The 26,162-nt window shown below is 45.1% G+C and overlaps 1 protein-coding gene across 2 annotated transcripts in view; it reads left to right on the plus strand.

The window, feature by feature from the left end:
* The first annotated feature begins 4,018 nt into the window (after positions 1-4,018).
* PRKACA (protein kinase cAMP-activated catalytic subunit alpha) overlaps positions 4,019-26,162 on the plus strand; it is a 1,211,861-nt gene continuing 1,189,717 nt past the window's right edge. Inside the window, exons 1-2 of one of the 2 annotated variants that reach the window (XM_069603980.1) lie at positions 4,019-5,285; positions 8,190-8,351. In XM_069603980.1, coding sequence (XP_069460081.1) covers positions 8,339-8,351 — 13 coding nt within the window. In that variant the 5' untranslated portion in view covers positions 4,019-5,285; positions 8,190-8,338. The remainder of the gene's footprint in view (positions 5,286-8,189; positions 8,352-26,162) is intronic. The other variant, XM_069603981.1, reaches the window with a different exon arrangement.

The raw sequence follows: 26,162 nt of genomic DNA on the forward strand, positions 1-26,162 counted from the left end.
ACAACAACCAGAGTGGACCTCACCAGGGTTTTTTAGCCTTAGCTTTTCCCTGGTTTGGGGTGAGCTCCCTGGAGTCCCCGCTGCCGGGCAGGTGGTCTACTAGGCAAGTTTACCTCCGGGGGAGCCCATCCTTAGCTAAACCAGAAGAAAGGAAAGAAGGACATTGCCAGTGCCTGGAGAGGAAAGAAGAAGGACACATCATCCGAAGAACCCTTGGAAGACCTCTCAGAGACCTCAGGTGAGGAGTTGGGCTAGTGATAAGGAAATTGATGTTGGTAATCAACCTGCTGATTGTGAGATTGTGAGACTACCAGTCCACTGTCCCTGCCTCCTCCTGTGAACAATTCCGCCTCTCCACGCTCACACACGCACTACACACTTTCCAAACAAATTATTAACACTGGCCTACCTCTGGCCTCCACCTTGTGCACAAAAATCATAATACACTGAAACAACAAGCTAAAATAACAAGCTAGGTAAACAACCACTACTTCCACCGAGCCCCCTAATTATATGGAGCTCCTATTTTTCCTTTATCTCCTTGTCACAAAACAAATGACATCATCATCTTCCCTCACTAGGAAAGGATCCCTACATTCTTGTTTTTTGACCGTAAAATCCTCTTATATTACCAAAAATAAATCTCACCACGTGGTTTTACCACACTCCTCCTTCACTCATACACACAACACTCCTCCCACCATACCGCTCGGTGTGATCCCTCGCAAGCGGTGTACTCACGTCTGCGTGTTCATCCTAGCTTCTTCATCACGGTGTCCCAATAACGGCCTGCCCTCTCCTTGGATCCACGTCCCACTCCAAAGAGCAGACAGGAATTCTGTGGAAAGAGCTCCTGCACACGTCTGTGGGTTGCACGCTTGGGACTGTTCGCTGGAGGTGGTCACGACCCCATCAGAGAATCGGCCTGGAAGCCTCTGTCGCTGTGGGGGTCACTGGGATCACGTCGGGGTCACCAAATGTAGGAAAGGCCCTAGACGCTCACACCAGAAAAAATACAACCCACTAGGGAAAAAGGCCCAAGATACCTCTTGCAAGGATAATAAGGTTTATTTCCATACAAAAATTGGAAGCGCCAACAAAGAACTCTGCTGCTGCAGAAGGTTCTGACAAATTCAGCATGGACAGCACATTATGAAGGTACAAAGCGTCATCAGTGACATCATCACATACAGTAAAAAACTGCGTGGCTGGTTGGTGAAACCCTATAAATGGACAGCCAGCTCTATAGGGGATACCAGGCCACTGGTCCAAGCCCCGTCCGTCCATCTTCTCCCACGTTGGTGATGTTGCTTTGGTCATCGGACCCAAACTGGGTAATTGGCAATTATTTGCAAACTAAACAACAATCTCCAACTATGTAGCAGAGCGCCTGGTATGAGCAGACAGGGTCCGAGAGAAAGCCGAGGTCATACTATCTCACACACTTCACTCACTCCCAGGCAGGCTGGCACCTCCCCAAGATCTTCTACCCTCATTATGGGCTATCATTTCATCCCTCCATGCACCTCGCAGCACAAATTACGTGACCTAGAAGTAAATGCAGGAAAGCGCTACTTTCTGATCTTTCTGATCTATCGGGGGGCATAACAGGTTTACAGGTTTATGATCAGTGGTTTGGAGCTGACTGGTTGCTTGGAATTCTGAGGTCCTAAAGCTAGGGCCTTTGGGTGCTATATTTAGGATTAGGACTGGTGGGGGTCGGAGGCCCGTGGCCCTCCTTCTCGTGTGATTGTATCGTAGAATGATACTCATCCCTTCTCCCAGGGCCTGGCGGAGCACATTCTTCCCGGGCTGCGAAGGCTGGCAGCATTTTAGACAATTAAGGGTTTCTGGATATCTGTAGCTCTGGCCTTTCTCATCAGTGCCTGGGATACAACCTATTCCTTTGCTCATGTTTCCGGCATAGGCCTGGAGTGCCCGACTACTGCGCTGCGTTTAAGATTTGTGTTGGAATATGGCTACTAATGCGTAAAATGGCTCCTATTCCTGCATGGACACTACATCTACGAAGCATGCTATAAAGTGGCCATGTAGAAACCTTTAAGGGCACCCCAACCCCTCTTACATTACCTTTCACTGTCTTTGACTTATTCTGAAGCTCTTGGGGGTGTGGGAAGATTGTGGCCCCTCCTAACAGGTCCCTGCTACATCCAACTTTCTCTGCCTAAATACAAACATGCTAGAGTCCTTCGGTCCTCTAGTTCCAAATCTCTGCAGATCAGACGTTTCTCCAAGCAGAGAGTTGGGGGGTAGATCTCTTTCTTGGGCAGTGGCCTCTCTCTGGAATGGCCTTACAGCCCCTCTCAGACTTGAGCCGGATCTCCTTAAGTTCCGGAAGCTTCTCCAGACCTTTCTTTTCTCCTCCTCCTTTCCCCTCCCCTCCCTTGCTAAAACCCCTGCCGTTGCAACTGGTTTCCTGGTCCCTAATGAGTCTTACCAGGCCCTCCTTTACCAGTCCCCCACCAAACCTCTTAACCAGCACTTGCTCTGGGGCACCCTTCCCTGACTAGCCTACTGAGTCTGGTCCACCCTACTTGCACTAGTCTACCCTTACCCCTGTTACTTGCCCTCTTGCCTCCCTTAGCAGTTGCCTAACCTTTGGGGCCCCCTGCCCCCCTGCACTTGCCCCTTTCCCTCTCCCATCCTTCTTTCCTGCCCCCCCCTTTGCACTTCCTGTTCTGCACTTCCGCGATCCGAATGTCACAAGGCTTAGTAGGACCGTTATTATTTTTCTCCTTGTCGCCCCACCCGCACCTTGTGGTGCCTGGAAACACCTTGGCTGTATAGGCGCAATACAAATGTACAATAAATAAAAAATAAATACAAATTGTATGCTGTCCCTTCCAAATACCTTTGGTTGTTTCTTTGGCTTTGAGCACCATGACTTCCTGCTTTCCAACTATTTCTTTATATGTGTGCATTGGCAGGATAGTCAGGATTGATCCATAGTCAGCCATTACTCTGATTACTCTGCCACCTATCTTTATTACACAACATGGTTTTTTCTTCTCTGCATCTTCCTATGTCCATCATTAGAACAGTGGCTTGGTCTTCCTCTGATTTATTATTTATTTGTTTATTTATTATTTTTATATGGCGCACCAAACCCAAGGGTAACTGGGCGCAAGCAGTATAAGGAGGCTTTAGGGTTAATGATACATAATAAATAAATAAACTATTTTCCAGAGTAGCTAATGGATTACGTATAATGTTTGCTATTTGTAAAACGCACTATGCCACTTAAAATTCAATGTCATATTTAATAGAACATCAAATCTGATGAACGGGAAAACTAACATCCATTGCATTGAAGAAGTCTCTAATAGCCGTTAGTTAGACATTCTCTGAGAAATTCGCTGAGAAGTAATTCGGCAATCGACCTAGCCGTTCTTAGCCATGAACACAGAAACAGGACTCTTGTCTTTCTCCAAGTCTAGCTTGACTGCATTCAAAGCCAACATAATATGAACGTATAGGTACCAGCCATTCGGAAGAGACATTATCAGTTGATATATCTGAGGAAGCCTTCAATAGAAGATACAATGTTGATTGGTTGTAGAATAAAATAATAGAAAACATTTTCATGATCCTATTTCTTGAGACATTATTAGTATATACATTGCACCGAAAATCGGAATATGAAATGTTGCTGGAGTTTTTTTTAAATGAAATCAAAATAGTGTTTGCTCTCAGAAATAAAAAAAATAGTATAATATATTACTTGTAGGATAGGATTCCTGTTTAGTTTAAAACATACTTTCCTTTTACAGTGCTTGGTGACACAATTTTAACCCGCTGGGTACTAAGGTGGGAGCCAGGTTCAACTTGCCTTGACTTTCCTCTCAGTTAAAGATGGCGACTGCTGTTTCACTTGAACTCAGAGGCTCGGGAGAGGAGGGGGGGCGCGGGTGAGGAACAGGGGTTTTGACGTAGCCCTTTTCCCGTTACTATACTCTGAGCTGTCTCACGCGCCCGCGCGCGCGCCTCGGCAGTTGAGTCCCTGTGGCTGTGAAAGCGAACCCGAGTACGAGCGGCAAGGAGGCAAGGGCGCGTGACGTCACACGGCTGGGGCTCGGGCACGCGCGCCGCCGCCGCACGTCAGTCAGTCAGTCAATCCGGCGCTGGCTCGCGCCCTGGGAGGAGAGATTTAGGAGGGTGAGAACGGTGGGCGGAGAACTGCTGCTATCGCGACACGGTCAACGCCAGTGGCGGCCGACAGGCTCTCCTGGGGGATCGCTCTTGGCAGTTATCTGAGACAGGGAGAGGCACAGTGCGAGAGGGGAGCCGGGAGTTAGCGGGGCCAGTGTGGGAGGGGCCCCGGGGAGATTACCTTCAAAGAGGGGCCTCTGAAATCACGGGCTACCTGCTAGAGTGTTCACGGCCTGCTGAGTGGTAGTGGGTCTCCTGTTGGGCGATAGATGACTTATGAGGCCTAGCTGGTTTTCTAGGGGGTAGGTTTGGCTGTTGGGGGGGTCCTAGGGAGACCAGGGGGCATCAATGTTAGGCTAGGCACCGGTCTGACCGCTTGCGGCCAGGATTGTTAGGGAGGGGGGAGCCTCGGGCTGCCAGAGTTTTGATACAGCTTGTCAAAGTAGCTTGAGATTACTGGACTTGAGTAAAAAGTCCGTGTCAATGCTGTATATTAAGTGCAACTTGTCCTCGGGGGGTTTATGGGCTGCATGCAGTGGCATAGGGGGTCCACTTTAATTCAAGGTAAAGCTTCACGTCTATAGACTGTTGGTGCGGAACATAGGCAGTGCAACCTGTCGTGTATGGGCATTGATGGGCAGACTGTCAGGTTCAGGGGTCACAGACAGGGCAATGCTGTTACAGTAAGGCAGGGGGGCACTGTTGGCTGTCTGGAAAGGAGCTGCACACCAAGCCTAGTTGCCGACCCATTTGAAGGCCCCAGTGTAGCAGCTGACGGCAGGGGGAGTTGTGAAGCCATATTGAGCATTTTATTTGATAGTACTGTAGAGAGAGTGTCCCATAGGATTTTTGAAAGTATTGTTGAAGAAGCTGCTGGACCCAAGTTGGATTTCTGTTGCCTGAAGTTACCTAACAGACATTTTTGGATCACCAGGAGCAGTCTACTGGGGCCCTGGGGATAGGTTGCTGGGGCCTTCTCAGGAGGAGGTGGAGGATCGCTGCTCTAGCCACTGTGAGGACCCCCCTGGGTTCCCGCGAGGAAGACAGCGGAGGGGACCCTGGTGGAAGCATGGGCAACGCAGCACCTACCAAGAAGGGCAGTGAGCTCGAGAGTGGTGAGTCCCATAAAGGCACTGGTGGGATGTAGGGGTCATGGGCAACTGTTGTATTTTGTATCTCGATTATTGTACATCATTTCCTCCCCCTTTGTCGAATGTCCTACCTCAATGTACCAAGCTTATCTTGGTGGACTCCCTTAACGAGCGTCTCTGCATTTTCATTAATCCTCAATGGGAATTGTTAGTGGACACTCTTTCTATGCAGTCTATCTGGCAGTTGGTTGGAATCGATCATTTTTTAGGCCAGTTAGCTGATAAATAAATTGGACGATGCCAGTTGGCTCCGATAACTCAAGACTGATAGGTTGGCAATTTGCTCATCAAATTCATTAACTCTTCCTGGCGTATGTAGTGGTTGTTTGTCACATGTACTATTGATCTGCCACAATTGGAAGCAGTCACTTGTGTATATGGTGGAAACTCTAGTATTTGTCACTAAACTGCCTGACAAACACTGAAGTCGAAATGAATATAAGCGGCAAAGACATTTTTGGGTGCAGACTGTGCTGGTCTTGTTTGCTGGTGTAGCTGCGTTGTGAAAAGTATCCTGCCTTTGAAGGAACCGTTTTGTTTCCTGTGCCATCCCTTCACCAATACATCAATGTGGGACTTGTGCTTGTACTAGCAGAATTTGCAGGATTTCTTTGTCACAGCAGCACTGAAGTTCTTGAAAGGCAGGCTTAATGTGACTTGTTGCACAGAATAAGAATTAACATTCCAATCAAAATGGTTAATTAACTAGATATTAGCGACTGACCTGCAGTTGATACTTGACATCAGTTTGTAATGTATATGGCTGCCAGCATTTGACACTTTAAAGGCTCTTATTGTGGTAGTGAGGCAAGCACATAAAGATCAAGTTATATTGTATGCTCATCCTTTCTGTTGATAAAGTCATGGTTTCTCAGTGGTCATAGGTCACCAACATCTGTCAAATGGCACAGTTCTTAAATGGCTGGAATCCTTCTTCATACTCACCTTAGTATGAACTGCTGCTTCAATAAAGGACCCTGTTTAACAACACTTCTGACGAATCATCCCTTTCACTGAGAATACTGGAATTCAATCCCTCTACTCGTTCTTCCAAAGTCATAACGATTGTTGATGCATTTTGCACAGATGCTGCAACCTCGTTTTAAACTATTTGTCTTATTTTCTGTGTTACTTAGATGGATCTTAGTTGTGATAAGTATGTGTTTTTATATTTTATTTTTCCTTCTTCAACTTGACCAAATCTTCTTGTTGAGTATCGTCTCTGCCTGCTTTGGCTTCTTTCTCTTTTGGCTTGAACGATTTCCTATGCAATTATTAACTTCATTCATTGAGTCTGTCTTGGATTGGAAGCAAAACGGGCCTCGTAACTTAGCTGTGTTCAGAGCGTCACAATGATAACATTGTAAGGGATACCTCTTTGATTTGCAAGGTATAGATTTTCTTTTGGAGTCTGGGTTGCAACGATTTGAATTTCCGTTTAATGTGTCCCGGTCCAGTAAAAGCTTGAGGTCACGAGTAATGTAAGTGTACAAAGCTACCTGCTGGAACGTAATTTCAAAGTCCTGGTTTGCTCCGTCATTTTATAATGTTATGCTTGTATATAGTGATGAATGGCTGGGTGAGCGGCTGGGTGAGCAGTATGTTATATAGTGAAACGACTTTGGTGAACAGTTAGCATGGTCGTACCAATTGAAGAGATTGAAAGGCTGCATTTTATGATACAAGGACAGCTTAAAAAAATATATTGATCGGACACTATTCTGTGCACTGATGTCGTTATAAGTAGGCTTTTCAGCTGGAGCAGTAGATGGCTAGCAGACACTTGATTGTTGTAAATGCTTTAAATATTGCCAATTTTTGCAAAAGGTTGCTTAAAATGTTAGACCAGTTTATAACCATGTTGATTTGAGTATAAGGAGGTTGGATTGGATAATATACTGCCACAGTAAGAAATGAAAATGAGCTAGGTAAAGTGAGAATTTTTCTTGTGAAAACCATTAAAATGCATTACATCGTTTTTTGTGAACACAGAGAAAGATGTTTCATTAAAGCACACCGTTTATACTGTGTTTATGTATACTTGTGGACGCATTGCTCTATGTAGTAACGTTCTTGTTGTAAAAACAAAACGTTCACTTTGTTTCCAATACTTAATCTGCTGCTACTTGTGCCCTAGGGCAGTGGTTCTCAACAGGTGCTGCCTGAGTGAAAAAGTCCCCTTTATTGTAAGATAATGTAAAAAAAAAAAATAATAATCCTAGAGCTATAAGGGAACAGTAATTCAAAAGAAGTGTTTAAACCGTTCCCTATCCTTCTGCAAGACCCACATTACCTTATCGGAATGAACCCCCATACCAGTTCCCGAGATAATACAGTACACAATATAGTTCTCAGCAAAAATAGGTTGTATTATATTGACCACTTTCTTTGTTTGCATATATGTCTCTTTGTAACACGCCTGTTTTTATGTTCTGTCTCAGACACAAATGGATTGAGAACCACAATCTTAGGGTGCAGAAATTGTCATTGTTCTGTCATCTTTTATTTCACTTTAATTTCGAATGTCACATGAAAGTGGTTTTAAATACTAACATCAGCCAATGTAAACAGTAGGAGCCGTTCCAATGTGCTGAGGGGCTGAACACCACTCCTGTTAATCACATGTGATGGGTGTTGTACCCCCTTGTATATCTGCGCTGCTTGGTTCTTTCTTGAAAACTGAACTTTGTACAGTTAGCAGACAAGTTTTGATCTAAAGTCTGTCAAAAACTGGTCAATGGAGCATACCTTCTAAAGACAAGCAGTAACGCAGATAAAAGTATCTATGTAACTATATAATGTAGTTAAGACGTAGGTAAGATCTAGCGTTCTTTATAGCCCACGATTTACAAACTTCATTGTCTTTAGTTAAGCCATCTTGTGCAGGTTAGCTGAGAGGATCATGAAGCAAAGTGCAGTGTTTCTGACAGTCCAAGCTTGAGGGAGAGAGAGAGAGAGAGTGTACGCCTCGTTCTCCAGAGACTGGTTCATAGACCCTGCTAAGGAATACAGCGACCATGAGCGACTGGTGTAAGTGCTTTCTTGTCGTCTTATAGATCTCTTAAATTCTGAATCCTGTTTTCTGATTGCTGTTTCTAGTTTGCATTTTATTCTGAAAACATGCGGCCTAAAACTTCCAGCAGACCCTCCAAAAATTAACTGAAACATTACAGCAAAATTGTTTACTTATGCATTTACCTTGTCTTGGAGAGACTTTTAAGACATTAATGAGCATCGTGTAGTGCACATACTGTATCAACACTGTGATATTCTGACTGCCTTGATGAGCTGATAATCCCGAGTTTCGGGTTGTTATGAAAACATTTAATTTCTGCAAAACTGCCCTTTGATAACCGCTTTAAACTGGTTCAAGTTGGAAGACATTACAGCTTGTTGTACACTACAAGATGTTAGATGAACTTGTAAGATTTAGCATTCTTCTTTCCCTCTCCTTCCAGCCCACTCTGTAAATTGTACCAGTCTTGGGTGACTGGATTTTTCTGCAACTGGCTCTTCAGCATTTAAACACTGTTTAGGATCTGGTGTACCCACCATCTGTCTTTTCTCAAGTGCCTATACATATGCAGTCCTTCTTTTCTGAAGTCATTCCGCCTTGGTGGCTTCTAAGTGATTGGTTCATTTAGGCAGTCATTTCCTTTTTTGCCCCTTACCTTCTTTAAAATTAAGTTCTTTTTAATGGCAAGCCCTACACTGTGAGACAATCACGGTCGCCTAAGGTGGAGGACTTTAGTTTTATGCAGTGCTCTGGTCGTCCTTTCTTTAGCACTTTATTTGCATGTTTTATAACCTACAGCTTTTACAAGTTGCTGCAGGGACGTTTGTTTCCACAACACAACGGAATTTCGAACATTCTTAATGTCCTGGTGTTGGGTACAAAATTCAAGTTGCAAAATGCTAGCCAGTCATAAAGTAAAGTCACTTTCATAAAGTAAAGTCATAAAGTAAAGTCACTTTCAATCTCAAATTTCCACATATATGCAGGACACCATTTCTTAATCGCCAAGTCAATTATCGTTGGCCTACAGCTAGTGGAAACTTTGTGGCTTGATAGATTATGCATTGTTCCAACTGCAGAGATACTTTCGATCTAAATGGCCACCCACTTCAAACTAAACTTGTCCAAAACCAAATACCTCCTTATCTTTCCCCTTAAGGCACAAATCCAAACTCACCCTAGCATGGTGAACCCACACATCTCCTTATCCTTAGTCAATTCCCTATGCTTCACCATCAAACCACACTATCCGTCACAAATCACGTAGCTGCTGTCGCCAAAGCAACCAACCTACAGCTACATCTCATATGTACCATAAGATTCATTCTTCCGCATTATGATATTTCATTTATGACGCCCCTGTTCACGTTTGTTTCTAGGCATGACAAGGAAGGGAAGACATAGAAGGGTAAAAACACGACCTTACTAGGCCTTGTCATTCAGAGCACGCACATGCGGGGGAATAAGTGCCTGAGGGAGGAGGGGAGCGTGCAATGGAGCACGTATGTGGTGCCAAGGAGGTGGCTCATCATTGCAGGGAGTCTAGACTGTAGGGTTGCCAAAACAGTGCCTAAGTGGTTGGGAGGACCGGAGGCAGTGCAAGGGCAACTGGCTGTGCAGGAGCCTGGTCCTGTAAGTTCAGTGGGTAACCATTTTACAAAGCAGACGGGGGCATCAGCAAGGGGAGAGGGAGAGAGAAAGTGGAAGCGAAAAAGAGGGCCTTTAGTTGCTTCCAGAACCGTTGGTGGAGCCTCTTCCAGAGGGAGTCCCCAGCCGAGGACAGATATAACCCCCACTCTCTGCTTGGAGAAGCGTCTGACCCTCAGAGTTGGAGATGGATGGGAGGGGAGGGCTCGAGAAGGAAGATTCTTAGGAAGAGAAAGTTGGATATAGTGTGGCCCCCGGCCCATGAAAGCCTTGTGGATGATTCAGAGGGTCTTGAATTGATCCTTGCAGCCACAGGGAGCCAGTAGAGAGATTTCGGCGCTGTAGAGATACGATCCATGGGCTTGAGGCCAAGAACAAGTCTTGCAGTCCTGTTCTGGGTTAGTTGTAAAGGGCAAAGAGTAGAGGCAGGCAGATTTAGAAAGAGGCTGTTGCAGTAGTCCAGCCTTTGGAGAACCAGGGCTCTGGAGACAGTGAGCGTCTGGGGGAAAGTGAGAAGGAAGAATACCTCTGAGAAGGTGCAACTGATAGTCTGACTTCTTAGAGACGTCAGATGTGAGGAGAGAATGATGGTGGAGTCGAAGGTGACGCCAAGGTTCTTGGCCTCACAGGAAGGTGCATGTAGAGGGCCCAGGGTGGGCAGCCAGAGTGAGGGGGAAGGCGTGAGCTGATGTCCCAATGAGGAGGATCTTGGTCTTACTGGCATTACGGCAGAGATGCTTGGCGGCACGACAGTCTGGTATGAGAGAAGGAGCAGGAGAGACGGAGGGGAGCCTGAAAAAGAGCAGAGTGTCATCTGCATAACACTGAAAGTTAGAACAGAAGGTAGAGATGCGGTGGGCCGGAGGTGCGTGGTTGACCGTGTTGAAGGCAGGATAGACAAAGGAGAACAAGGACAGAAAGAAGTTTGGAGTTTAGATTGGAGAGCAGGTCTTCACATGTGTTCAGGAGTGCAGTCTCCGTGCTTCTGGCTGCTTGAAGGCAGACTGGTGGTCACAGAGACAACCGGCAGATTCAGTATGTAGATTAAGCTGGGAGATGGCCATCTTTTCCAGGAGTTTGCCCAAGAAAGGAGTGATCGAGATTGTTGTGGTAGATTGCCGTAGAGGAATGATCGGCAGAGGGCTTCTTAAGAAGGGAGGTCACAAGGGAGTGATTAAGGGGGAGGGGAAGGTTTCAGTGGCCAGGGTGATTGCAGAAATCAGCCAAGTATGGAGCAAGGGTGTCAATGATTTCTTTTCATTTTATTGTGTATTTTAGTTTACTAACAAACATTTTACACACTGTCATCATACATTTCAGAATTAAGTTTCCAGATCGGCGTGATTGATCTCACACTTAACGTCCTTGTTTCTTGCTATAACCCATTTTCGGGTTATGCTCTACAATAATATCAGGCCTCACTCAGTCTAGCCATTGTTAATGTCTATATTTCTGCTGCAATCCAATGTGACCACTTTTCGCATTATCTTTTCAAGAAAGATAATTCTCGCACAAACCCGTCCATGTTTGTGTCCTTCCAAGAATAGCGCCCACCGTTCATCTGCTGTGAGCGAGTTGAAGTTTTCAGCGTATTTTGCTAAGAATAGAGATCTCTATTCAGTTACTCTTGGACAATTTGATATTAGATGTTTGTCTGTTTCCAAGCTTCCTTGGATGTTGCAGAGCCTAAATTGTCCATTACTGTCCCCACGTCTTCCTGCCCTGTGGAGATATTTGTTGGTTGGGTAGTAGGGGTGTCACGGTATTAGTTTTATAACGGTACGATAAACTTCTTGCCAAATGACGGTATATCATGGTTATCGCGGTATAGCAGGCGGAGTTAACTAATCTTAACAAATATTTTCTAAAAGGTCACAAATTCAGATTTATCAACACAAACAAAACTAGGCACACAGAGCCAGAAATGAGGTTTTCAACATACTTTCCACTGAAATGCCACCCCTTGCTTCCACCAAACACACATGTGGAGAGGAGGAGGGGGGGCCTGCTGCAACTGGGAAAGTAAACTGATAGCTTTTCTTAAGTGTTCATTTAGGCTTTTAGCTCCCCCACTGGCTACTGGGGAAGATGAAAATGTTGCCATCTTTATAACCTGCATGCCACAGATCAATGGAGGATGATGGTAGTATACACTCACACACTCACACACTCTTTTTACGTTACAGCCTTTAGTTTACTTGCGGGCCAACATGTTACCCTTTGGTATGATAGTAGGGAATACCCACAGAGATTAGTGAATTTCACAGTGTGACCTATTATATGTAAATTCAATGATAGAACCAGGGAAATCCTCCATTGTCATATGTTTAGCAAACATTATCCATTATAAATATATATACCCCAAAGCCGCCAACCCAAAGTAAACCCTTTTCCTTCTTGGCACTATATTTATTCTTCCTATTGCTAACATATTGATTTTGTGTCAGGCACGTGTGGTTTATGGAAGGGCATTAAAAACTGCTCCAACTGAAACTACTTTGCAGATGGCACATCCAACAGTGCAAGACCAAGACTGCGCAGAACTTGCTTATTGCAGCCTTTCCAAATCAGATTGAAAAGCACACTTAACGGTATAAACAGTATATCGGTATAAACAATGTGACGGTTATTATTGTTTGAGTGGTTCACGGTATTTTTAACGGTATACCTTAATACCGTTACATCCCTATTGGGTAGATGTTGAGTCTTTCTTGGAAACGTATGAATATATAGCGAGAATGTGTTTCTTAGCCGATGATTTGAGGCAGTCTCTCAATGATGTCGGCTGCGTTTTTGCTTACCAGGTGTTAATCCAGTGTTTCTTTAAAAAAAAAAGTTTTCCCTTCACTGTCTCTGGATTTTCAATCAGCTGTTTTAATGAAGTCTAAATGTTCCAGATGTTTCTTACATTATTTTCATTCATTTAGGGTCCTGGGTCCTTTACCTTTCCAATCTTATTTTAGGAAGGTATACCCCATCGCCAATTTTCGTTGAAGACCCAGAGATTTCCACTACTATTGAATGTAGAGACTGTAGGCCGAACTCTGCTCGAATCGCCACCATCAGCAGACTTTTGGGAAGTCTTGCCGTTTTCTTCCAGAATTTCCCTTCCAGAACTTCCACACCGAGAGACTTAGCACCGCCTCTCCTCCATATTTCAAAATGGGGATCACTTTATTCACATAAAATGTCTGCAGTGGCTTTAGTGACATTTTGCCATAGCAAGCGTTGTAATATGGCACCTTGAGATGCTAGCAAGTTAGCTTTTTGGTATAGTTCCCCTTCTGCCACTCAAGTGTTGACGTTTATGCCCAAGTATTGTGTAGCATGTACTATTTAAAGCTGATCTTGTCCGATTCTCCATTTAAACAACTTGGAGCTTTCCCCATGTTTTGCCCCAATGTTCATTATCTTTGTTTTTGCGCTGTTTATGACCGGATCATTTTCGTACATATACTCAAAGTTTGTCTAAGCGCGTAGGCCGATCTGTGTCTGATCCATTAATACCACGTCGTCTGCGTATGCAATGACTGGGATCTCTGTCTGTGTTCAGTTTGGAAGGGAAGTGCTTTATCTGTCGGAAGGCTTCAGGTAAGTCTGCAATGTACAGTTTAAATGGCGTTGCTGCTAGGGGACATCCCTGCTTTACTCCTTTGTTGACTTGAATTGCAGCTGATGGCGTGCTTTTTGTGTCGAGCCTAACACAGGTTGTTTTTTGATGTAGAGACTCTGTGCCCCTGCAGGTCTTCTGGACATTTCCAGGCATGTAGTCTTGACCACAATTTCTGGCGGTTTACTCCATTAAAACACTGTTTCATGTCAATGAAGGCTAGGAAAGTTTGCCTTTTGCTCCGATGGTGTCTAATTTTAGCAACAATGAGATGGATTTAAGTCTGTCCCAGTACCCTTTGTAAAGCCTGATTGTCGTGGATCTGCGATTCTATCACTCTTCCCATTGTGTTAAACGTGTTTTGTAGCGTGGATGCGAAGATTTTACCTATCGCATCTAATAACGCAATGGGCCTGTAGTTCGTTGGATCATTTCTCGTACCCCTTTTGAATATCGGGATTATTATGCTCAATGTCCATGAGGTTGGTAGCTTTCCATACTACTTGATGATCTCAAATACCGCTGCTATGAACCTGGCCCATGCCTTTGAGTCGGCTTTCAATGACCTATTTGATAGGCTGTCTGGTCCTGCTGCAGATACATTTTTTAGTTTTATCATACCTTCGATGTCCACGTCGGCTTCCACTACCCATTTATGAGGGGAGCGAACGTCTTGCTTGGTTCTTTCTCGTTACTTGCTAAGACGTTGGCATAATGAGCCAGCCAGTTCGTCTCAGACTCCACAGCTCAACCGGTTTGCTGATTCAGCGTGATTTTGTTTGATGGACCACCTTTCGCGCACGTTTTCGGACATTGCTTGTATAATTTCTTCCGCTTGTTCCTGTTCGCATCATCCAGTTTCTGAAACTCTGTTTTCTGGCCTTTAGCAATCGCTTTAGTTCTGTTTCATTAATATTTTGGATTTTTGCCTCTGAATGTCTCTCAGGTCTTTCCTTAATGTTTCCTCTGTTCTGCCACTGTGCTACTGTACGATTACCTTGGTTTTAGTAGAGGAAATTTCAATCCAGTCCTCACCACCCTGTAGGATTCCAAGAAGGGGGGGTGTCGTATGAAGTATCTGATTGATCTACGTTTGTTCCATCTATGTACTTGTCCGCTCTTTTTTGATGTCTTTTGACTTGAGCTTTAATCTGTTACCTCCTTGATCTATTTCCAGGAGTATTGTATTTGGTTCGACACCAGACATGTTACATTCCATGTTAATTTTAGTATGTTATGGTCACTATAGGTCTGTGATTTCACCTCCATCCTTTTTATTTTGTCGAGATGATTCTTCGTGATCCGGATAGTCCAGTTTAGATGCTTGACTCACATTGGAAACCCCCAAATCCCTCCCCCCCCCCCCAAGTGTCTCCTTCTATTTCACCATTTAACATGTACATGTTTGTTGTCTCCCATCACTCTTGTCCATTTCATTTGCTTTCTGTCGACTTCCTCAGTCAGCTCTTTCAATGGGGAAACCCTCAATGTCTAGACCTTTCATGTTCAGGGCCCCGCAGATTATTATAATTGGACTGCGGAATTGCTCTTGTGCAATTTTCATTTATGGATGAGAATGTGTCTAACAACTCTCTTGACTTTGTTTTCGCTGGGTTCCAGTATACATTTATTAGTACTAGAAACATTGAAGTGTTAATCTCTTGCTCTGTATTCTGTAATATGATACACAGTATAAATGGGTTTGGAGTTCTAAAGCACTTTTCGTTCTAATTTGATTAGTGTCAAGAGCCCGGCTAATGGTCTTCTGTTCCCTTATCGGCTGGATTTATCAGCGTTTTGAAACCTCAGCGCTTATTCACGTTTCTTGGACACCGATTTATATGAGCTCCTTTCAGGTGGGAGTGATGTTAAACAGATGGTGAAATCCTCCTCTGGTGCATGCTATTAATGTACTTGCTGATGTAGTTGGATTGCTTTTCTGCTAGGCCTTTCTTGGTTTGCTCAAAGCTGAGGTCAGCCAACCCCAATTGTTGAATCTATTTGAATTGTTTTAATCCCTATGTCTGAGCGTGTCGTCCTTTTCCAGCTCACACCTGTCGTCATATGTCATCCTTAAGGCTACAGTACTTCTATCGTCCGATTCTCCGTCCGAATGAGGTATAAAAACGTTATTTCCTCCATTTGCTCGTTTGTCTTCGCCGTGCGGTTTTTGGCTTTCTTGTGTTTCCTGATCGTCATCAGCCAGATCAAAGCCATATCGCAACGTTTCATAGCTTCCCTTTAAGAGAGTTTCTTTGACCATTTTGGATTTAATGTGCAGGACAACCCAATCTGCTCTATCCTCGTCCACATATTCTACAATTGCTATATCGTCTGAGGATATTGTTCGTAGGGATGGAACACTGCATCAGCTCCATTACATTCCTCTGATTTCGGTTTACTTCGTTCTTCTTGGATAATATATTCTCAAGGGAGACTTTTCTCGTAATGCTGCTTTTACGATTTTAATTTGTGTTCCTGCTGTTCTGCTCGGTCTTTCACCTCTATTTTATTCTGGTCCTCCAGGGTTCCAGTCACTGGCAGTTGTCTTTTTATTGGTCTTATCAAAGGCAATTTTGTCATACCTAATTTGTGCTTTCTTCACTTTTCAGATAGTGTTAAGAACAAAGTGTTTAGTTTGATTTTTTTTGAGCTGTACGGTTCATTATTTGATTTCTTTTCGCTGGAACTTCAAGTTGGTCATAAGTGCCATTGGGTCTCAAGTTCTTGACAGTTTGCTCACTTCTTATTCGCTAAGTGTGGTCACCATCTTCGTTTTCATTAATGTAGAATGAGATGTCATTAATCAGATCTTTTCCGCCGAGATCCTCTTCCTGGTTTGAGTCTGACGTGGAATCATCTGAGTGTACCACTGTCACTTTCACTCTTTCTTGAGGTGCTCACTTTTACTGCAGCTGTTTGTGCTTTTCCTTACAGCTGCACTTGTGTGGCATGGAGGAATTGATAAACCTATTTTGTCCATTACATGTATATGCTTAACTAGGCTATTGTGTTCCTTACCTGCAAATGTTGGACTAGCCTATTTTGTCCATTACATGTATATGCTTAACTAGCCTACCTCGTTCCACTCCTGATATGCTCACCAAGCCAATACCCACATGTGCCCTAGAAAGTCACTGGCAATTGCCTTGCTGTGCCTTACATTACCACTAATCTATCTATGTCCTTATCTAAACTTGTACCGTGCCCTACTGCGGACAGAAACACTAGACTTTGTGCTAGATTACCACGCCTCTACAAACCTAAAGCTCAGAGCTACAAGGTCGTCAATGCTCAAATTAAAACACCCACCTTGTTTCCAGAGAGAACACCCAGGTCAACCACAGCCCACAATAACATGGACAACCATAAGACTCCACCCCATATATTTTTTTACCTGTACTACTACTTCTGGAGCCCTGATTAACGCCAGATCTAAAATAGCCCATGCTACAGATATAGCTGACATCTTAATAACAACCTTGACTTTCTAGCTGTCACAGAAACCTGGCTGCACGAAGCGGCAGGCCCAGCGCTCTCATTAGCCATACCTAATAATTACCAACTAATTAGAGCGGACAGACCTAACGGCAGAGGAGGTGGGCTAGCCATCATAGCTAAAGCTGACCTTGCTCTAAGATCTATAACCCTATCCCCTCTAAAATCATGTGAACTGCCAAACTGCCCATTTGTAACTGTCGCACCTTATCCATATATCTAATCTACAGGCCCCATTGGCACCTTCGAGGTGGACCTTTCAAGCCTGTTACCTAATAACCTAAAAGACTCATAGCAATTACTAATATAAGGTGTTTTCAACTTGGGTCTTAACGATCCAGAGGACAACTATGCTTGAGGAATATGGCCTAATTTGAAAAGTCCTTACTCCAACACAGGACGGACCCTAGATTGGGTTGCCAGCCTGAATTGTCCTACCAATATCACCTCTCAATTATGGACGGACCACCACCACCTCATCAACTTTTCCTTAACCATAGATAAACAAGTATCTAAAGACAGTTATAGCACCCTTCTCCCTACCAGAGCCAAAAATAACATCGCACCTAGTAAGCTCTTACCACTCCGCCTTCCTACCATCAATGCTCTCCCTAATAAAACTGCCCAGCTCTCCTAGTAGAGACTTATAACAAAACTATGACCAATGCCCTGGACTCCATTGCCCCTCTAAAGCTATGCAAGAGCAAACAACAAACACAGCTCAACGCTTGGTTCGCCCCTCACCTTTAAAGAACTAAGGAAACTGGAATCCCGTTGGCGACACACCCCGTCCGACGAAAATAAAATACAACTTAAACAATCGGCCAATAAGTACAAAAAAGAAATCCTACGCACAAAAGAAATCTATAGAACACAAGAATATCCAATGCTAGCTCTAACACCAAGGAACTGTTTACTATCCTTGGGGAACTGGAATCGCCGATACCTCCCCCTGACAACATTCCCAAAGACAAAAAATGGTGTACTAGTATTCAGAGCACCCTAGCTAACAAAATAACAACTCTCCAACTTAAGAAAAAAGCCTCCATACCTGCTAGGGAGACACTACCTATCAGCCCTACTGAAAACATGCCATGCCCTGCACCTTTCAAATTTACCAAATGGAAAAAATTATTGCATCCTAAAGGCGTCCAATTGCAAGGCAGACAGTTGCCCAGCCCAACTCATTAAAGACGCTGCAAGGGACTTAGCCCCTTTCATCACAAAATGAATCCATGCCTCCTTCTCGACCAACACTGTACTAAGCAACGTAACAGTCATGGGTTCTGCCTCTCCTTAAGAAACAAACTCTTGACCCTTCTATCCCCTGTAATTACAGACCCATCACTACGGTACCCTTTCTCCTCAAGATAATAAAGTGGCCTATTTGCAAATCCAGCATTACCTTGAAACTGATTATCTCCTAGGCTCCTGCCGAACTGCTTTTAGACCACAACATGGCACAGAGATGGCCTTAATAGGTCTTAAAACGCAAATTGACGAGCTCAACGACAAGGGAAATACTGCCATGCTGCTCCTCCTTGACCTGTCAGCGGCCTTTGACCTGGTGGACCATGTAGTCCTGTGCAAACACTTTGTATCGGCGGCCAACTTCTCAAGATGGGCTACAGCCTGGGTCCAGTCATTTGTAGATAATAGAACAATGCGTTTTCTCCACATCAGCAGGAGCGGATCCTATTAAAACAGCATGTGGTGTGCCCCAAGGTTCTTGCATGTCACCAACTATGTATAATCTTTACCAAGCCATTATTTGACACTTTGTACAGATTAGGTGTCGCCTACACTAACTATGCAGATGACCCTCTGATCCTCATTCCCCTTTTGGGCAATACTGCTTCGGATACAGCCTTGGTAAACAAAATATACCTCATCATTCCGACATGGATGGCATCCCATGGCCTCTGCCTGAATGATGAGAAAACAGAGATCCTGCTCCTCGGTTCCGCCACCAATCTAAAAAAACTCAGCCCTGGCTATTCTGCTTTTAACATTGACGGTAATACAATTACAGTATCTAAAGAAGTAAAGACGCTTGGCTTTTACCTTGACTCCACTTTAACACTGAAGAAACAGGTAAACTCTCTAGCGTCCTCAACTGCTTACAAATGCAAACTTATTAGAGCATGCAGAGCTTTCCTAACTCAGGCTAGCTGTTAGCCTCGCTAATGCTCTTATACTGTCCAGATTAGATTACTGCAATGCCCTTTACTTAGGAGCCATAAATACATCACAGATGAAATTCAGATACTACAGAATAATGCCTTGAGAACGGCCTTGAACCTTCCCACTAGAGAACATATATCTGACCTGAGAACAGAACATCATGGCTAAAAATCAGATGGAAATCGGCCTCACTTACTTTCAAGTGCCTTAATAATGCAGCCCCACCGTACCTGACTGAAAGAATAGTCAGAAGAAAGAATAGTCAGGAGAACATCAACTCATCCTACTAGAACTGTCAGCTCTTATTGCCTTCTAGTACCTAGATTTAGACTAAAAAAATCAGGTGGAAGTAGCTTCCCATTAAGGCAGTCCAGTACTGGAACGCACTCCCACTTGACCTCAGAAAAGACCAATCCTACTACAACTTGAGACTAAACATCCTCACATGGCTACACTCTTAACGACCGCCTTGCTTGACAATATATATTGTACCTGTGATCATTTGACTCCCGTTCCCATTGAACCTACCCCTATGCATATTTATGTACTCTTTTTGTATATCCACTAGTTAGACCTGTTGATGTATTGCCTTTATATTTGTACTTGTCCTCATTCTGTAACTAAGCTTGAAGTAACCTTGTATGCTGTGGCGCCCAGTTACCTAAAGGTCCGGCGTGCTTGACAAACCAGGCTCGTGATCCATTTGATTTTGATTTTAATTTAATACCTTTCTTGTTTTTGGATTTCACGTTCCTGGCATTGGAAGCAGCATTGTGTTGAGCCTCTTTATTGTTCTTTTCATGGTTTGTTTGAATATTGGGTATAACTCGTCTGAGCACTCAGTCCTGATTTGGGCTTTTGTTTCTCTTGGAGTGCCCATGCTGGCTTTGTTGTATGTGTTGACCTTTAGGGATTTCTTCCGCCAGTTTCCTTATTGGTCAGCATGGTATTTGAATTCCTTTCACTTTCCTGTTGTGGGCCCACAGCAGTACTTTGCTTTGCTGAGTTACTCACTCTTCTATTTAAGTTTCCATTCTCAAGTCTACTGGTTTCATCTTTACAGGCAGTATCACATGCTCTATCTGCTTCTCTCGGATGTGGAACAGTCCTTTCGTCATATGGCTCGCTTCTTTAGAGTTTTTAACGCCTCCAAGTTGCTGTGAGACCCTTTGGCAATCACCTTGCAGCAATTTAGTTGGTCTGACATATCATGTTGTGACCTTGTTTTCTCTCTCCACCCTTTTTCCAGAATTAGTAGCTGCACCTATTTCCTTGTCGGCAACTAGGGTTCTTGTCCATTTTGAGTCAAGGAGAGCTGCCATCATTGCTGCGTTTTCGCCATGCTCACCGCTGGCCATATCAGTCGACGCTGCCAGTTTAATGAGGGTTCTGCTTCAAGGTTTATACGTTCCTCCACTTTCGCTGTAACGTTTCCAGAAAAATCATTTCGAGTGGATTGTGTCCTCCAACGTATTCCTCATCTTAGATGTGTTCCATCCAGCTTTGCTCCTCTTCGGAAATTATTTCGGCAGAGGGTGTCGTGCGTCGATGTCGAGTCGACGGTCCCTCGAAGGCCTCCGTCGAGGGCAACGTCATCGGGTGTATAAGTAGCACGCGCGGCGCCCGTTGGCCTCAGTTCCGTTTTTTTCCGCAGTTATGTTGCTTCGGACATTCGGCGAGCCTCGAGTTCTGTCAAGAAATGTAATATAACGAGAAGTAATTGTTTTCTCGTCATCGACGCCGACCCCAAGATCGGGTTTTAAGAAATGCAAGTCGTGCGGCTCAAAAATGTCGATCACGGACCCGCACCGCGAGTGTTTGTGGTGTCTCGGGGAAGGCCACGACATGGAGGCCTGTTCGAAGTGTCAGGCGATGACGGGGAAGGACTTGCGAGAAAGGAGAGGAAAGCTACAGGCAGGTCGGAAGGATCGAAAAGCCTCTAGCGTTGAGTCGAGACCCCATGGGAGAAAAATCTCCTCCTCGATGCGAAAGGCATCGATCTAGATCCCGAAGCGATTCTCATCGCTTGTCTTCGTTGAAAAAGTCAAAGAAACGACGCCATAGGTCTCCCTCCACCTCGTCGTCAGAGTCTCTGAAAATGAAATGCCCCCAAAACATTCGTCTACCGAAGAGTGGGAAGCATTCAGGGTCAAGATGATGGAGGTGTTTGAGAAGGTAAAGCCTCGGTCCGCGCCTTCTTCGGAAGCCGGCCGGGAGCGGCATTGCTCCGACCCACGCACGCCCTCGAGCCCGGGTGATTGTAAAAGGAAGGATAGGGAACTTTCCAGGACGCTGAGCAATAAACGCTCGAGTCGACCGCTCGAGGTTACCGACGCAGTCCGAGACCTATCAACCTCGAAGGGGAAACCGTCGAAGGCTGCCTCGAAGCAGACCCTGTCGACGACCACTATGTCGTTGACACTGTCAACGCCTTTATCAACGCCGAAACACTCAGCGCCAAAGGCTCCAACCAAGCCAGGGCAGCCAGAAAAAGGGAAGGAGAAAGTTACAAAACATGTAATTTCTTCAGAGTCTGGTACTACACCTCTCCCTCCTCCTCTCCCAGAGAAGGTTTTCAAGCCTCTCCCTGGGAAGTAGTTTTTCAAATCCTTGACCTCAATTTTTGAGGACCAGGAGAGATCCGAGAAGGAAAATGTACCTTTTGGATTGGAATATGGCACCCCAAATGTCCCAGAATGCTTGATCTCAGAGAAAAGCAGAATGAGGGATTTGGTGCAGTCTTTACACAATCCAAGTGTCATTGACACCTCTCCTGTGAATGACTTTGGTAAACCAGATCTAGGAGAGCATGCCAGTCCATCTTACCGTCAGTTAAAGACCAAGGTGGTAGATTACTTGGGATGGGCTAGACCACCAGCCCAATTCTTCCAGGACGATTTAAGACATATTGGACCATGGTCCCACTGAAGACCCAGTACTACCTTTTCATGTAGCCTTACAAAACAAGGTGGCCAAGAATTTGGAAACTCCAGATTCTATTTCTCCGGTAATTAAATCCCTCGTACCGCCCAGCCAGTAGCGACCCCGGCTATCTGTCAAAACATCCAACTCCCGAGAGTTTGGTCATACAGGCAGCCACAGCTTCCAACACTTGCGTACCAGTCTATCCCTCCAGACAGGGACGATAAGCGTGTGGATGGTTGGGCACGGAAAGTATTTTCAGCCGGGAGCATGGCATTAAAATCTACCAACTCGCATGTGCCTTGGCAAAATGTACGTACACTCTGTGGGAGTGCATCGCAATGGCGGCGGAGCACATACCAGAAGGGGAAGAAAGGGAAGGTTTCCTAGCCATCGTTAGAGATGGAAAGGAGGCCATGCAGGGATCTCTTCTATCTGGATTGGACACTGCGGATAGTGTAAGCAGGTCCATGGGCAGTAGCACAGTAATGCGCAAGTTTGCGTGGATACGGAAGTCTGGTTTTGCACCGGACGTACAGAACCGCCTCCTGAACATGCCTTTTGACGGGTCTCGCGTTTTTGGCAACAAGGCTGATGAGAGCCTTGAGAGGTTGCAGACCTCAAAAGCAGCGGCCAAATCTTTAGGAGCTGCTATTAGGCAACCTTAGCCTTTTCGTGTGCAAGGGCAATCATGGAGGGGACGATCCTATCGTTATTACACCTCAAACGGGAAGACGAGAGGAATGGCCAGTCAAAGGGGCCAAAGAAAGGCCACTCGTGGTGGACGAGGAAAACGTGCTAAGCTAGCTTCAGCCTCTTTGCCATCAGCAGCTGCAACATCTGCCACAAAACCACTTTGAGGACTTGCGCCGCAAAACACCTGTAAGGGGCAGGCTGTCGCAGCATCTGCAAGAATGGCGAGCCATTACTTCAGATGTTTGGGCTCTAGAAATAATAGCCCAAGGCTATTGCCTTCCTTTTCTAAAGCAACCTCAAAGCAATCCACCAGGGAGACACCCGTTGAAACTTTCAAACCCGCTCCTACAGCAGGAAGTTCTAATCCTGCTGGAGAAAGGTGCTATAGAACCAGTACCTGCAGCGGAGGGGAAAAAAGGGTTGATGCTCCCCGTATTTTTTGATCCCCAAAAAGGACAGACTGAGACCCCAAGTTCAAGATGGTTACCCTTTCTCAGATCCTTCAGGCCCTTCAACTCCATGACTGGTTGGTGTCATTGGACCTCCAGGATGCTTATTTTCATGTGCCGATTCATCTCAAACACAGAAAATACCTGAGGTTCGTAGTTGGCGACTCACACCATCAGTTTCGAGTCCTGCCATTCGGGTTGACCTCCACCCGAGGGTCTTCACCAAGTTAATGGTAGTGGTGGCAGCGCACCTCAGGAGAGGGGGGGGATCCATGTCTACCCCTATCTGGACGATTGGTTGATCAGAGCGCCCTTGTCGAGCAAGCACTGAATCATCTGAACGTCACCTGCCACTTCCTCCACAAACTGGGCTTCTCCCTCAATTCAAAGAAGTCTCAAATGACACCTTCCCAACAGCTTCAGTACATAGGAGCTGTATTAGACACATCCTTGGGAAAGAGCTTGCCTCCCAAGACGAGGGCTCAAGACATTCTTCAGATGGTTTCCAAATTCCAAAATGCCCAAAATCTCCAGGCTTATAACTTTTTAAGGTTGCTCGGCCTCATGGCATCCTGCATCTTTCTGGTGCCAGAGGCACGCTTGAGGATGGGATCCCTTCAATGGGCCCTAAAGACTCAGTGGTCCCAGTTCTCGGGTCAAATGACAGGTCTTCTTCAGATTCCGAACAAGGCCTTCTATGGTGGACCTGTGCAGAGAACATCCTAAAGGGAGAACCTTTTTGGCAACCGTGGCCGGAGATCACAGTAGTGACGAACACCTCGCTCCTGGGGTGGGGAGCACATGCCAAAGATTTGATAATAAACGGCCGTTGGTCTCCATTGGAGTCCAAACTACATATCAACCTTTTGGAGCTGAGGGCAATCAGACTAGCGCTGAAGGCCTTCCTGCCATCTGTCAGGGGAAAGAATGTCCTGATAATGACGGACAACACAGTGGCAATGCACTACCGAAACAAAAGAGGTGGTGTGGGGTGGGGTCACTACCCCTGTGCAGAGAGGCAATGCAGCTCTGGTATTGGGCGATTCAGGAAGGTATCTCTTTAACGGCAATTCATCTAGCCGTGGAAGAGAATATGACGGCAGATGCTCTGAGCAGGCAGAGCACAGTGTCCCACGAATGGGAATTGGCTCAGGACGTCATTCAAGAGAGCTTCGCTTGGGCAACCCCTCAGGTAGACCCATTCGCAACCAGTACCAACCGAAAATGCGAAAGGTATTGCTCAAGGGAATTTCCCCCTAGAGGAGCCCTAGAGGAGCCCTGGGGGACGCGTTCGTGGTGGATTGGAATTTCCCACTATTGTACGTGTTCACTCCGATTCCCGTCATTCCTCAGGTCATCAGGAGGCTGAGACGCTTCGGGAACCGCATGATCCGAATTGCTCCGGATTGGGCCAGGAGAACATGGTATCCGGACCTTCTAGATATGTCCATCTGTCCTCCAGTAAGTCTTCCACAGAGAGAACCTTCTCTCTCAAATGGAAGGTCAGGTTCTCCACCCAGAGGTCAGAACACTCAACCTTCATGCTTGGTATCTGAAAGGCTGAGATACATTGATTGGAACCTTCCAGATGATATGGAGGTGTTGCTTTCGGCAAGAAGGCCAGCAACAAAGTCTCTGTACCGGTGCCATTGGAAAAAGTTTTGCCATTGGAAAAAGTTTTGCAACTGGTGCAGGGAAATGAATGTCAATCCTTTTCTATGTTCTATTCCGGAAGTACTATCTTTCCTTCTGACCCTAGCACATAGAGGTCTGAATATCGGAACAATAAAAGGTTACCTTGCAGCACTTTCTATTTTCAAACGCTCATCGGAAGAATGCTCTTACTTTAAAATTCCTTTGATAACACAATTCTTAAAAGGTCTCACTAATGTGTTTCCTCCTCACCCAGTTCAAGTACCGATTTGGGATCTAAATTTAGTATTAAAAAATTCTTAATGTGCGCCCCTTTTTGAGCCTATGCACACGTGTCCATTAAGATTATTAACATGGAAAACAGCCTTTTTAGTTGCTCTAACATCAGCAAGAAGAGTGAGCGAATTGCAGGCACTGTCCTCTGGGCCACCCTATACTGTGTTCCATAAGGACAGAGTTGTATTGAGGGTTAAACCATAATTTTTACCAAAGGTAATATCTGATTTTCATTTAAGTCAGAAAAGTGTTTTACCCTCATTCTATCCTCCACCTCAACCTTCTAAGGAGGAAGAATGATTACACAGACTGGACCCAAATAGAGCTTTAAACCTTTACATCTCTAGGCTTTCTAGGCTTAGAGTGGACAACCAGTTGTTTATAGGCTACACAGGAAGAAAACTGGGTCAATCAGTAACAAAACGGACAATTTCATGCTGGATTGTGCTTTGCATTTCAGAATGCTACAGACTAGCACAAAAAGACCCACCAGAAGGGTTAAGGGCTCATTCCACCTGAGGCATCGCCTCTTCCACAGCCCTTCAGAGAGGTGTCCCGATAAGGTCCATTTGCGAAGCAGCAACTTGGTCTTCACTTCACACCTTCTCAGAATCCTATCGCCTGGATGCTTCCCAGTCTAGGGAGCTGACTTTTGGAAAAGTAGTGCTTTATTCCGCCATCTAAAGACATTGGTGAAAAAAAAACAATCTGACCCCTCCTCCAGAGGAACTATGCAAAATACTGCTTTGGGAGCCTATTTAAGATGAGGAATACGTTGGAGGACACAATCCACTCGAAGAACAAGTTACTTACCAACTGGTAACCTTCTTTCGATTGGATGTTCCTCCAACGTATTCCTCATTGCCATCTCAAAATCACGCAAGGCTGAT

The sequence above is a fragment of the Ambystoma mexicanum genome, chromosome 3q (assembly GCF_040938575.1).
Source record: "Ambystoma mexicanum isolate Mex_15411 chromosome 3q, UKY_AmexF1_1, whole genome shotgun sequence".
Lineage (NCBI taxonomy): Eukaryota > Metazoa > Chordata > Amphibia > Caudata > Ambystomatidae > Ambystoma > Ambystoma mexicanum.